Consider the following 12779-nt stretch of genomic DNA (forward strand, 5'->3'; position numbering starts at 1 on the left):
ACTAGGCCGGGCCCGAGACAAGGCCGCCCCGCCTCGGCCCCCCGCCACTGCCCCCCCCCCCCCCGCCGCTCTCCTCACCGCTGCAGTCCGCGGTCTTACCTGCCTGCCTCCACAGCTCCGGGCCCCCTTCATTCAAAGCGGCAGTCGTGGATCGCGTCTCTTCTGGGCTTCCCTCCCCGTGTCCCGCCCTCATCTGATGTAACTTCTGGTTTCCGTGAGGGCGGGACACAGAGAGGGAAGGACAGAAGAGAGGCAATCTGCGACTGCCGCTTTGAATGAAGGGGACCCGGAGCAGGTGAGACCGAGGCCTGCAGCGCCGGCGGCCTGTCCCCGGTGCCGGGCCTGGGGAATTTTGCCCCCCCCTCTCGGCGGCCCTGCCTCCTCTGGCCTAACAAAGGTTTCATTACAACAACCTAGCAAAACTTCAGCAGCGTTATAGGTGCGTTAACATTTTTAGCGCACGTTAACCGTGTACGTGCCTACAGTATCCCTATAGGCGCCTACATGGTTAGCGTGTACGCTAACTGTAGGCTCGCTAAAAACACTAACGCACCTTAGTAAACAGGACCAAAAATATCCTATTTAAAAATCTTAAAAAGCAGGAAACAGACCTGAAATGTTGCAACTTGGTAGCAGGCAAGGAAATCTTAGTGCTAACGTATATCGGACTCCATTCTTCTCATCGATCTAAAAAAAACCTCCCTTCAAAACGTTTTATTTCAACTTTTGTATACTGTGCACTCAAACTTCTTTAAATAATTCAATTCTTGTACCCAGCGGGGCTCTCCCTTTCACTTCTGTATAATCTTCTTCATGGGACTAAGTTCTGAACTCATCAAATTTACTTCGTAATATTCAGTGCTGCTGGCCGGCTAAGTTCATAGTGACCAAAAATAGGCCTGCTATTTGGGCGGCCCGATTTTGCCACCGAACTTAGCCGGCCAGATGCTGAATATTAGCGCTGACCAGCTAGCTGCTGAGCGCCAGGGCCGCCGAGAGGGGGGGCAGGGGGGGCAAAATTCCCTGTTCCCACCCTCCAAGGGGGGCCTGGCAAAGGGTCTCTCTCTCTCTCCTGCTCCTGATTGCATCCTGACAGGAGCGGGAGAGAGAAAACTCCGACGCTGGGCCCCCCTCCAGCGCTGCTCTTATCTCACCTCTATCTACCGCCGTGCTGCCGAGCGGCTGCTTTTCCCCTCAGGCAGGTGCTCGGTTGAAACAGAGCATCGCAACAAGAGAAAAAAAGAAGCTGCAGGGGCTGGACAGGCATGGAGTGAAAAGCAGCACTGGGGTCTTCCGCTGGCGGGGCTTCGGAATCCCTGCCAGCCCCAAGGTTGGCAGTGGTGATCCTGGGGGGAGGGGGAGGCAGCGGCGAAGATCTGGGGGGGGGCGGGGGGGCGTCCCTGCCCTTCCCTGCCCTGGTCCCGGCTCAGTGTCTCGCCGGCCCTGCTATACGCTAATATTCAGCCGAGATAGCGTTGGCGCTCCTACATGACTTATCAAATGCGAATAGATAGGCTCCAAGTGCATGACTTTTCCGATGCGCTGGGCAAACGTTTTTGTCATGTTTGGGAGCCCTTTACACCTCAGGGCCAGAAGTCGGTTACTTAATTGTTGAATTACTCTTAATTTTTTTTTTCTCTTTAATATTTGCTCATCAACCACCTTATTTGTTATTAACAGAACCGTTCTTGGGGGAGAGAGGGAAGGGAAGGTGGGGTAGGGATCGAAGGGTGGGGGCTAGATGTTGGTTTCTGGCTTGGAAGAGTTAATGGGCGAAATATATCTATGACTTTCGCTTTCTCGTTGGTTTGTGCTCTCTCTCTCTGTATGTGTGTGTATATATGTGTGTGTGTGTGTGTGTGTGTCTGTGTGTGTAGAAAAAGTGGGACCCTAACATTTTTCCGAATAACCCCAAAATGAACAGGTATTACTGCAAGATGCAGTACAAAGTTAATGGTCCTTCTTTTCAAAATAATGTCATTCAGGAAGTGACCATTAAGATCCGTTTTAGCAAAATGGTGTTTGGCAAAGAAGATAAAGTTGTGATTAAATGTTTGCGACAAAATAAGGCTCACGGCACAAAGCATTTGCTAAGGGTGTTTCCTAATGGAGGTGGTACTAAATGTTTAAACAATTGTAAAATATTTTGAAACTATGTAAGGGGTCCTGTTTTTCCCAGACACCGCGTGTGTGTGTGTGTGTGTGTGTGTCTGTACATATATATGTATATAAGCACACGTTGTTGAGTTTGTGAAGCTGTCAGGACCTATTGTTTTGCAGCTGCTGTTGTCCATCCCCCGGAAGCTGCTGCTGTAGGCGGCTGCCAAGTCTTGCCTAATGGTTGGGCCGGCCTTTTGTGATGATAATATGCAGTGGTGTGCTGGTAAATTTTTAACAACAGGCTCTCTCCCCAGTCCACCTCTGCGCGCCCCCCCCCCCCCACAACAGGCTCTCTCCCCGGTCCACCTCTGTGCCCCCTCACCCCCCCACAACAGGCTCTCTCCCAGGTCCACCTTTGCGCCCCCCCCCCCCACAACAGGCTCTCTCCCCAGTCCACCTCTGCATGCCCCCCCCCCACAAGGCTCTCTCCCCGGTCCACCTCTGTGCCCCCCCTGCCACAACAGGCTCTCTCCCAGGTCCACCTTTGCGCCCCCCCCCCACAACAGACTCTCTCCCCGGTCCACCTCTGCGCGCGCCCCCCACAACAAGCTCTCTCCCCGGTCCACCTCTGCGCCGCCCCCCCCAAATTGCAGAGCTGGCTATAGCCGGGGAGAGTGCCTGGGTACTCTCTCCCCGCCCCGCCCCGCCCCTGTGGTGCAAGGCAAGCCGGCTCTGCTCTTCTGCTCTGCCCCCACCCCGCCCGAGCTAAAGGGGCCCAGTCTCTGAGTCCAGTACATACCTGAAGAAGGCAACCTGGTTGTCCAGTGGATTCTTTAGGGCAGGCAGGAAAGATCCCCAGTCTTTCCTGCCCGCTGCCGGCGCTGACTCTCCCGCGGCGCTACTGCATCACTCTTCAAAATGGCCACCAAGACTTACAAGGGAGGTCTCCAAGACTTCAGCAGAAGTCTCGCGAGGTCGCCGCTGGAAGTGTCGGTGGCGATTTGTAAAGAGCGATCTGGCAGCGAGGGAGGGTCAGCGCCGGCAGCGGGCAGGCAAGACTGGGGATCTTTCCTGCCTGCCCTGAAGAATCCACTGGACAACCAGGGTATGTACACTGGACTCTGAGCCTGGGACCCTGTAGCTCGGGGGAGGGAGGGAGGAGAGCCGGCTCGCCCTGAAGAACAACCGGCTCGCAAGATGGTAAAAAATTTAACAACCGGCTCTTGCGAGCTGGTGCGAGCCGGCTCCAGCACACCACTGATAATAAGCTACCCGGTAATCAGATGCTAAAGTCCCCATGTACCAGGTTTCCTGGTGTAATATTAGGACACGATGGCTTCCTGCTAAAGTTTAGCTGCACCCAGTATTAAGTGTACACAGATACAACCTGTCTCATCTGTAACACTTCAATTAGACCGTCTCTGACTTTGCTGAACTCCTCCAGGCTTATGGGCATATCTTCAGCAGTCACAGATCAGCTGGGCTTTTCCTCCAGTAGCCCAATTTCACCTTCAGTGTGGTGCATGTTTCAAAGGTGACCACTGGTGTGTGGAAAGTGATGGTGCTTTTGGTTTCTCTTCAGGGATGGAGCCCCATACTGTGAAAAGGATTACCAAGTCCTGTTCGGCGTAAAGTGTGAGTCCTGTCACCAGTTCATTACTGGCAAAGTCCTGGAGGTAGGTAGCATCTGTTATTATTATTATTAACATTTGTATAGCGCTACCAGACGCACGCAGCGCTGAACACCTGACATAGAGAGAGACAGTCCCTGCTCAATAGAGCTTACAATCTAAAAATACAGACAGACAAGACAATTAAGGGCGAGGGAAGTACTGGGTGAGAAGGAACAATGGGAGGGCACTTGAGTAGTGGCTAGGACCCAAAACATTCCATCTGGAATCTCCAATAGTAGCAACATTCCGTGTAGAATCTCCAATAGTAGCAACATTCCATGTTCCACTGCACTAACCACTAGGCCACTCCTCCACTGGCAACATTCCATGTAGAAGCCTCCCCTTACAGATGAGCAACGCGGCCGCGCAGGCTTCTGTTTCTCACAGAAACAGAAGCCTGCGTGGCCGCGTTGCTGATCTGCAAGGGCAAGCTTCTACATGGAATATTATTATTATTAACATTTGTATAGCGCTACCAGACGCACGCAGCGCTGAACACCTGACACAGAGAGACAGTCCCTGCTCAATAGAGCTTACAATCTAAAAATACAGACAGACAAGACAATTAAGGGCGAGGGAAGTACTGGGTGAGAAGGAACAAGGGGAGGTAATTGAGTAGTGGTTAGGAGCCAAAAGCAGTGGTGAAAAGGTGGGTTTTCAGCGTAGAATATATAGAATACCGTTACAATATCTCTGGAGCAGCACTTGTATAAAGAGACACAGGAAGGACACTGACGTCACCCTGAGAGCACTGGGGGGGGGGGGGGGGGGGGGATGACCACAAACCAAGGGATACCTCTTTTTCTTTAAGAGTCATTTGCTTAGAGACCTGATTAACTTTTAATGCATACAGCACCTCTAGCGCTTAAATTCCAGCTAATTCTTTGGAAAAAAATTGGCTGAGGATGTACACACACTCCCCAGGATTTTGCACAGAATATGAAGGATTGCAGATATCATCCATCTCCTGACTCTGGTACGCATGCTGACAGTCTAGATTTCTGCAGGAGTATATGCTGCAGACTTCTCACTCTCTGGGTCGTTCCCAAGCATGCGTGTATCACAAAAAGATTGGAAATGAGGTCACATCCTTCCTTACTGTGTGAAAGTTTGCAGCTCTTCCGAATGCTGGGTAAACGGGAGTACATCAGAAAACGCTTTGCACTGGATGCGCAGGTTCTGTTGAAAGGGAAGGGAAATGGGACTTGATATACTGCCTTTCTGAGGTTTTTGCAACTACATTCAAAGCGGTTTACATATATTCAGGTCCTTCTTTTGTACCAGGGGCAATGGAGGGTTAAGTGACTTGCCCAGAGCCACAAGGAGCTGCAGTGGGAATTGAACTCAATTCCCCAGGATCAAAGTCTGCTGCACTAGGCACTAGGCTACTCCTCCACTAGCAACAGTCCATGTAGAAGCCTGCCCTTGCAGATCAGCAATGCAACCGCGCAGGCTTCTGTTTCTGTGAGTCTGACGTCCTGCACGTACGTGCAGGACATCAGACTCACAGAAACAGAAGTACGTGCAGGACGTCAGACTCACAGAAACAGAAGCCTGCGCAGCCGCGTTGCTGATCTGCAAGGGCAGGCTTCTACATGGAATGTTGCTAGTGGAATCACAACATTCCATGTGGAATCTCAAATAGTAGCAACATTCCATGTAGAATCTCAAATAGTAGCAACAGAACCTCAAATAGTAGCAACATTCCATCTAGAATCTGCAGTAGGGAAAGGGAAATGGGACTTGATATACCGCCTTTCTGAGGTTTTTGCAACCACATTCAAAGCGGTTTACATATATTCAGGTAGTTATTTGTACCAGGGCAATGGAGGGTTAAGTGACTTGCCCAGAGTCACAAGGAGCTGCAGTGGGAATCGAACTCGGTTCCCCAGGATCAAAGTCCACTGCACTAACCACTAGGCTACTCCTCCACTCTAGCATAACCTCTTGGGCACACTGTTCTAGAATGTCCCTCATTCTACAATTTATGCACGTAACCGTTTGCCTTACCTTCACCCCATGTGTACACTCACTTTCAAACTGTCCGCCATCACATTTAAGCACTGTGTTACGGAGTAGCATGTAGTCCAGTGGTCTCCAACACGAGGCCCTGGAGGCCATGTTTGTGGCCTGATAACTGAAACAAAAAAATAAAAAGGTAGAGAAAAGGCCCCAAGAAGCTCCTCTGGGTTGCGTGTACCTGTGTGCCATGTGTGGTCACATTGACGTGCATGTGTACGAACGTATTTGCCAATGCTGAATTGCATCTGTATTCTATAACAGAATCTTGGCACCTTCTTTCTGGAATTATCCCCTGTCAGTACAATATAATGCTTGGCTGCTCTGCACTGGCTTCGCCTCCTTAGGAAGGAAATCGTGTGCAAATGAGCTAACAGTGAGCAGCTCATTTGCATGCGATTTCCTTCATGCATGCCCGTTCCTTTCCGAATCGCTAAGGGATCGGTAAGGGAAGGGCTTTTTCCGTTCAGTTAGTGCATCAGTTAATCCACTGCAGTGCCCCCTAGGGTGCCCTGTTGGTGTCCTGGCATATCAGGGGGACCAGTGCACTACGAATGCTGGCTCCTCCCACAACCAAAGGGCTTGCATTTGGTCGTTTCTGAGATGAGCGTCCTTAGTTTCCATTATTGCCGAAAATCAGAAACGACCAAGTCTAAGGACGACCATCTCTAGGGACGACCTAAATGTCAAGCTTTGGGCGTCCCCGACTGTATTATCGAAACAAAAGATGGACGCCCATCTTGTTTCGATAATATGGGTTTCCCCGCCCCTTCGCAGGGACGTCCTGCAAGGACGCCCTCAGGAAATCTTGGGCGCCCCGCTCGATTATGCCCCTCAATGTGATTTACAGTTAAGATGGGTTATTTTACCACAAATTATGCTATTTTAGCAGAGGGTCTCATTTCATAAAATGGGACCCTGTTTTATAGCACAATTTATATAAGATATCAACGTGGGCTACTATTATGACGGGTTAACTTCTCCTCTTATCATGGATGGACCTTATTGCTGGATTATTGAGGACTATTTTGGACTAACGTATTGTGGATTATTATCGTGGTTGGACCTATTGCTGGATTACCAAGGATTATCATGGATTAACCTATTGTGGATTATTATTGTGGATGGACCTATTGCTGGATCGCTGAGGATTACTGTGGAATATTGGGGATCACCCAATTACCGGATTACGCTAGCAGATTGGGATCGACTGGTGGCTGGAGGAGCAGAACCAGAGGACAACGGTCAAGGGCAAGTGACTGTAACCTAGATTTTCATCAGCTCTTACCTGGATAAGACTACCTTAGCACACTATCCGGGCAGTGCCAGGGTGCTCTGGAGGTGGAGTCTGGGAACATTGATAGCGGTGGTAACATTGTAGCTAACTGGATAATTTGGGTCACTCATAAGTCTGTCCTAAATTAATCGGGTAGCTATCTGAGTTCTGCTGCTGAATATCGGTAGTACCCAGGCAGCCACCTAATAGCCGGATGTTATGTGCTGGTATTTAGTTATGGCCCAGAGCTGACTATCCAGGTTTAGAAAAGCTCATAGCTGAGAGTGTTTTTAAAAACCACCAGTCCTGAGGGCTCATGATTGACTCTTTAGGTGTTTGTTGGCAGTCTGAAAGAAAAAGCTGTTTATTATGGCTCCGCTGTACATGGCAAGCCTTTGGTTATGCTTCTGATGCACCTAGCTTTCTTTGTCATGTGTCCCTTCAAAGTCCTCTTCCTTTCCACTATGGATGGAAAAAGAAAGCCTGCACTCTACAGCTTTTCTTGCAGGCTGCCAACATCCATTTAGTCTCCCAGTGGACCTTGCTGGGTTCTCCTTTCCCATTAAAGCATCTGGTCTTTAGTGCTGTCGCTGTGTGCTGTCTCCCGATTCACCAGTGCTGGCAATCAAAGCCTGAAGCCACCAAAGCAAAAATGTAATGTGTGAAACTTTTATCTGCCTGGTCACCAGCAGAGAGCAGCAGTGAACAGCTCTGGCTACAGAGTAGAGCCCAGGGCTGCACCCTGCGTGCAAGAGAGAAAACCTGGAGCAGCGTTTCGGTCAGAGGCAGAGCTGCTGTAGGTGTCCTGGGCCCGGGGAATACTAGAATCTTTGCAGGCTGCCACACTTCATTTCTTCTTCATCCTTTCTTCTATTGGTTCAGTACACTCGAAGAAAGAGCGTAGATGGCCAAGTGGGGGATACAAGGAGGCACTTTAGTAGGTCCATCATGGAAAAACAAGCTTTATTGATCACAAGCTCACATCAAGCAAGGGGTATCCAAAACATAGACCCTATTTAATTAAAGAGACAAACCCCTTTTGTTGAACAAACACAGGGGCCCTTTTGCTAAAGCATAGTGCATGTTAACCAACATTAGAGCACTCTGAGGGATGAATTTTATATATGGCGTTGAAAAAAGTGCTATTCTGTAAGCTGCACGTAAAGTGAGGCCCGGTTTATAGAATGGAGCTTACACCCAGGACTTGCGTCTAACTTTAGGCGTGGCCATTGGCTCTCCCATTTCTGTGCCCCCCTTTTTTAATCACATATAAAACGTAGGCCCAGATCCTGCACCTAAATTTACACATATAAGTTCCAATTAAATCTAATCGGTGCCAATAATTGATGGTTGAAAAGCCAATTATTGGCACTAATTGGCTCAATTATTCAATTAAACTGCACTTGCAAATTAGGCATGCATGCAGATGAGGACTCGAATGCAGCTCTGCAAAAACAGAATGAAAGCATCGTGAGCGTGTGAACCAAGGGAAAAAGGGGATCTTTTACCAAACTGTGGTAAAACTTGTCCTTAGCGTGTCCTTACGTGGGTCATTCCCACACGCTAAGGCTACGGTTACCATATGTCCGGTTTTACCCGGACATGTCCTCTTTTTGAGGACACTGTGGGACATCTGGGTGGGGTTTGCCAGCCTGCCCATTTCTCTGGGTTTGCAGACGGACGGATGGGCAGGCTGGCGGGCAGACAAGCAGGTGGGACTCGGGGTGTCCTAGCCTCCCCTCCTTTACCTTATTATTGTGCCCTAGTGGTCTAGTGGCCTACGGGGCAGGAAGGAGCCCCTCTTTCCTGCCTGGTGCAGCTGCAGACCTCTTGCTCCCAGCGGACAGAAAACAGAGGGTAGGGTTAAATGGTCATAGACAAAACCGAAATCTTAACACTTGACTGATCAACCTCTTTACTAGAGATGAACAACCACTAAAACTTTAATCCTTATTTCGAATATGATCTCTTTAGTCGATGACCTAATGTATGGTACAATCCAAGTTATTATTCAGGAACCTTATAATGTATCCTTCTTTACCATGTATGTATGCACATGGTATATATACATACCATGATCTATTCCATGTATGTTACGTTCCATGTATGTTACCATGTATGTATGCACCTTAACACAATACCATTTGTAATTCTGTTACCCGGAAATGGCAACCGCCATTACGGCAAATGTAAGCCACATTGAGCCTGCAAATTGGTGGGAAAATGTGGGATACAAATGCTACAAATAAATAAATAAATTTCTCTCAATGGAGGAGGGTGAACAGTGGAGTGCCGCAGGGATCTGTACTGGGCCAGTGTTACTTAACATATTTATAAATGATATGGAAATTGGAAAAACGACTGAGGTGATTAAATTTACAGATGATACAAAACAACTAAAGGTTGTTAATACACATGCGGACTCTGAAATATTGCAGGAAGACATTAGGAAATTGGAAGACTGGGCATCCAAATGGCAGATGAAATTTAATGTGGACAAATGCAAGGTGATGCACATTGGAAAGAATAATCCAAATCGTAGTTACCTGATGCTAGGGTTCGCTTTTGGGGTCAGCACCCAAGAAAATGATCTAGGTGTCATTGTAGATAATACGCTGAAATCTTGTGCTCAGTGTGCAGTGGCGGCCAAAAAAGCAAACAGGATGCTAGGAATTATTAGGAAAGGGATGTTAAATAAGACCGGAAATAGTATAATGCTTGTTTTTGTTACATTTGTACCCCACACTATCCCACTCATGGCAGGCTCAATGCGGCTTACATGGGACAATGGAGGGTTAAGTGACTTGCCCAGAGTCACAAGGAGCTGCCTGTGCTGGGACTGGAACTCAGTTCCTCAGTTCCCCAGGACCAAAGTCCACCACCCCTAACCATTAGGCCACTCCTCCACTCCACTCTGTATTGCTCCATGGTACGACCGCACCTTCAGTATTGTGTTCAGTTGTAGTTGCCGTATCTCAAAAAAGATACAGCAGAATTAGAAAAGGTTCAAAGAAGAGTGACCAAAATGATAAAAGGGATGGAACTCCTCTCATATGAGGAAAGGCTAAAGAGGTCATTTATTTAGTTAGTTAGTTAGTTGGTTATTGCATTTGTATCCCACATTTTCCCACACATTTGCAGGCGCACTGGGCCATATTCTGTAACTAGGCGTGTAAATTTTGGGACACCCATGAAACACCCATTTTCCCACCCATAACCATGCCCCCTTTTGCCTGCACGCGTTAGAAGTTCAGTGCGCATTGTTGCAGAATACGCTGAGCGAGTTGTGCGCCTAAATTCTAATCAGTGCCAATTAGTGCTCATTATTGCTTGTTAAGTGCTGTTATCAGCGCTCATTAGCTTAAGCGTGATAAGTTATGTGCATTGTTATAGAATCCACACTGATTTTGGTCTGCATCTCTAGGCATGCTATATATAATTCAGGATTATGCATGTAACTGTCACTATTGCAAGTATTCAATATCATATGTGTGCACTCAGAACGTAAATGTAGGTGTCACGTTATAGAATAAGATATAACTGGGTGAAAAACAATGGAAGAGAGGTCGAGGCATTCCTCAGAAAGGCTTTCTATATCCAGTCCAGTGGTATCATACTCAGTGTCATTTGGTTTAGTTTGTGCAGACGCCTCCGTCAGCACAAATACCTATCTTAAATCTACTCACACACTTTTTAGCATAGGTGTAAGTATAGGCGTGGATAAATATCTAAATAAAGATAACCAAGAAAATATATAAGAACATAAGAGTAGCCATACTGGGTCAGACCAATGGTCCATCTGGCCCAGTATCCTGTTTCCAACAGTGGGGCAGAATCCCAAATAGTAGCAACATTCCGGAATCCCAATGAGTAGCAAGATTCTGGAATCCCAAAGAGAGCAACATTCCATTCTACCAATCCCAGGGCAAGCCAGTGGCGTAGCTATGTGGGGCCACAGGGGCCTGGGCCACCGTAGATTTGGCCCTGGACCCCCCCTGCCGATGACCCTCTCGACCCCCCCTCCCGCCGCCAACCCTCCCCTGCCGTCGGCTACCTTTGCTGGCGTGGGACCCCAACCTCCGCCAGCCGAGGTCCTCTTCTTCCGGATCAAGGCTTCGTTCTGTTTCTGTGAGTCTGACGTCCTGCACGTACAATGTGCAGGACGTCAGACTCACAGAAACAGAACGAAGCCTTGCAGATCAGCCAGCGGCGTTGCTGGCTGATCTGCAAGGCTTCGTTCTGTTTCTGTGAGCGGCGTTGCTGGCTGATCTGCAAGGCTTCGCTCTGTTTCTGTGAGCGGCGTTGCTGGCTGATCTGCAAGGCTTCGTTCTGTTTCTGTGAGCGGCGTTGCTGGCTGATCTGCAAGGCTTCGCTCTGTTTCTGTGAGCGGCGTTGCTGGCCGATCTGCAAGGCTTCGTTCTGTTTCTGTGAGCGGCGTTGCTGGCTGATCTGCAAGGCTTCGTTCTGTTTCTGTGAGCGGCGTTGTTGGCTGATCTGCAAGGCTTCGCTCTGTTTCTGTGAGCGGCGTTGTTGGCTGATCTGCAAGGCTTCGCTCTGTTTCTGTGAGCGGCGTTGCTGTCTGATTTGAAAGGCTTCGTTCTGTTTCTGTGAGCGGCGTTGTTGGCTGATCTGCAAGGCTTCGCTCTGTTTCTGTGAGCGGCGTTGCTGGCCGATCTGCAAGGCTTCGTTCTGTTTCTGTGAGCGGCGTTGTTGGCTGATCTGCAAGGCTTCGTTCTGTTTCTGTGAGCGGCGTAGTTGGCTGATCTGCAAGGCTTTGCTCTGTTTCTGTGAGCGGCGTTGCTGGCTGATCTGCAAGCCTTCGTTCTGTTTCTGTGAGCGGCGTTGCTGGCTGATCTGAAAGGCTTCGCTCTGTTTCTGTGAGCGGCGTTGCTGTCTGATTTGAAAGGCTTCGCTCTGTTTCTGTGAGCGGCGTTGCTAGCTGATCTGCAAGGCTTCGCTCTGTTTCTGTGAGCGGCGTTGCTGGCCGATCTGCAAGGCTTCGCTCTGTTTCTGTGAGCGGCGTTGCTGGCTGATCTGCAAGGCTTCGCTCTGTTTTTGTAAGCGGCGTTGTTGGCTGATCTGCAAGGCTTCGTTCTGTTTCTGTGAGCGGCGTTGTTGGCTGATCTGCAAGGCTTCGCTCTGTTTCTGTGAGCGGCGTTGCTGTCTGATTTGAAAGGCTTCGCTCTGTTTCTGTGAGCGGCGTTGCTGGCTGATCTGCAAGGCTTCGCTCTGTTTCTGTGAGCGGCGTTGCTGGCCGATCTGCAAGGCTTCGCTCTGTTTCTGTGAGCGGCGTTGCTGGCTGATCTGCAAGGCTTCGCTCTGTTTTTGTAAGCGGCGTTGTTGGCTGATCTGCAAGGCTTCGCTCTGTTTCTGTGAGCGGCGTTGCTGTCTGATTTGAAAGGCTTCGCTCTGTTTCTGTGAGCGGCGTTGCTGTCTGATTTGAAAGGCTTCGCTCTGTTTCTGTGAGCGGCGTTGCTGTCTGATTTGAAAGGCTTCGCTCTGTTTCTGTGAGCGGCGTTGTTGGCTGATCTGCAAGGCTTCGCTCTGTTTCTGTGAGCGGCGTTGTTGGCTGATCTGCAAGGCTTCGCTCTGCTTTTGTAAGCGGCGTTGTTGGCTGATCTGCAAGGCTTCGCTCTGTTTCTGTGAGCGGCGTTGCTGTCTGATTTGAAAGGCTTCGCTCTGTTTCTGTGAGCGGCGTTGTTGGCTGATCT

At 49.2% G+C, this 12779-nt stretch overlaps 1 protein-coding gene across 1 annotated transcript in view; it reads left to right on the forward strand.

Annotated features, from left to right (window-relative positions):
- The window catches only part of LOC115471043 (actin-binding LIM protein 1-like), a 264144-nt gene extending 260338 nt beyond the window's left edge, over positions 1-3806 (forward strand). Inside the window, exon 6 of the mRNA XM_030204711.1 lies at positions 3683-3806. Coding sequence (XP_030060571.1) covers positions 3683-3806 — 124 coding nt within the window. The remainder of the gene's footprint in view (positions 1-3682) is intronic.
- Positions 3807-12779: the final 8973 nt, after the last annotated feature.

Source organism: Microcaecilia unicolor, chromosome 5, assembly GCF_901765095.1.
Source record: "Microcaecilia unicolor chromosome 5, aMicUni1.1, whole genome shotgun sequence".
Lineage (NCBI taxonomy): Eukaryota > Metazoa > Chordata > Amphibia > Gymnophiona > Siphonopidae > Microcaecilia > Microcaecilia unicolor.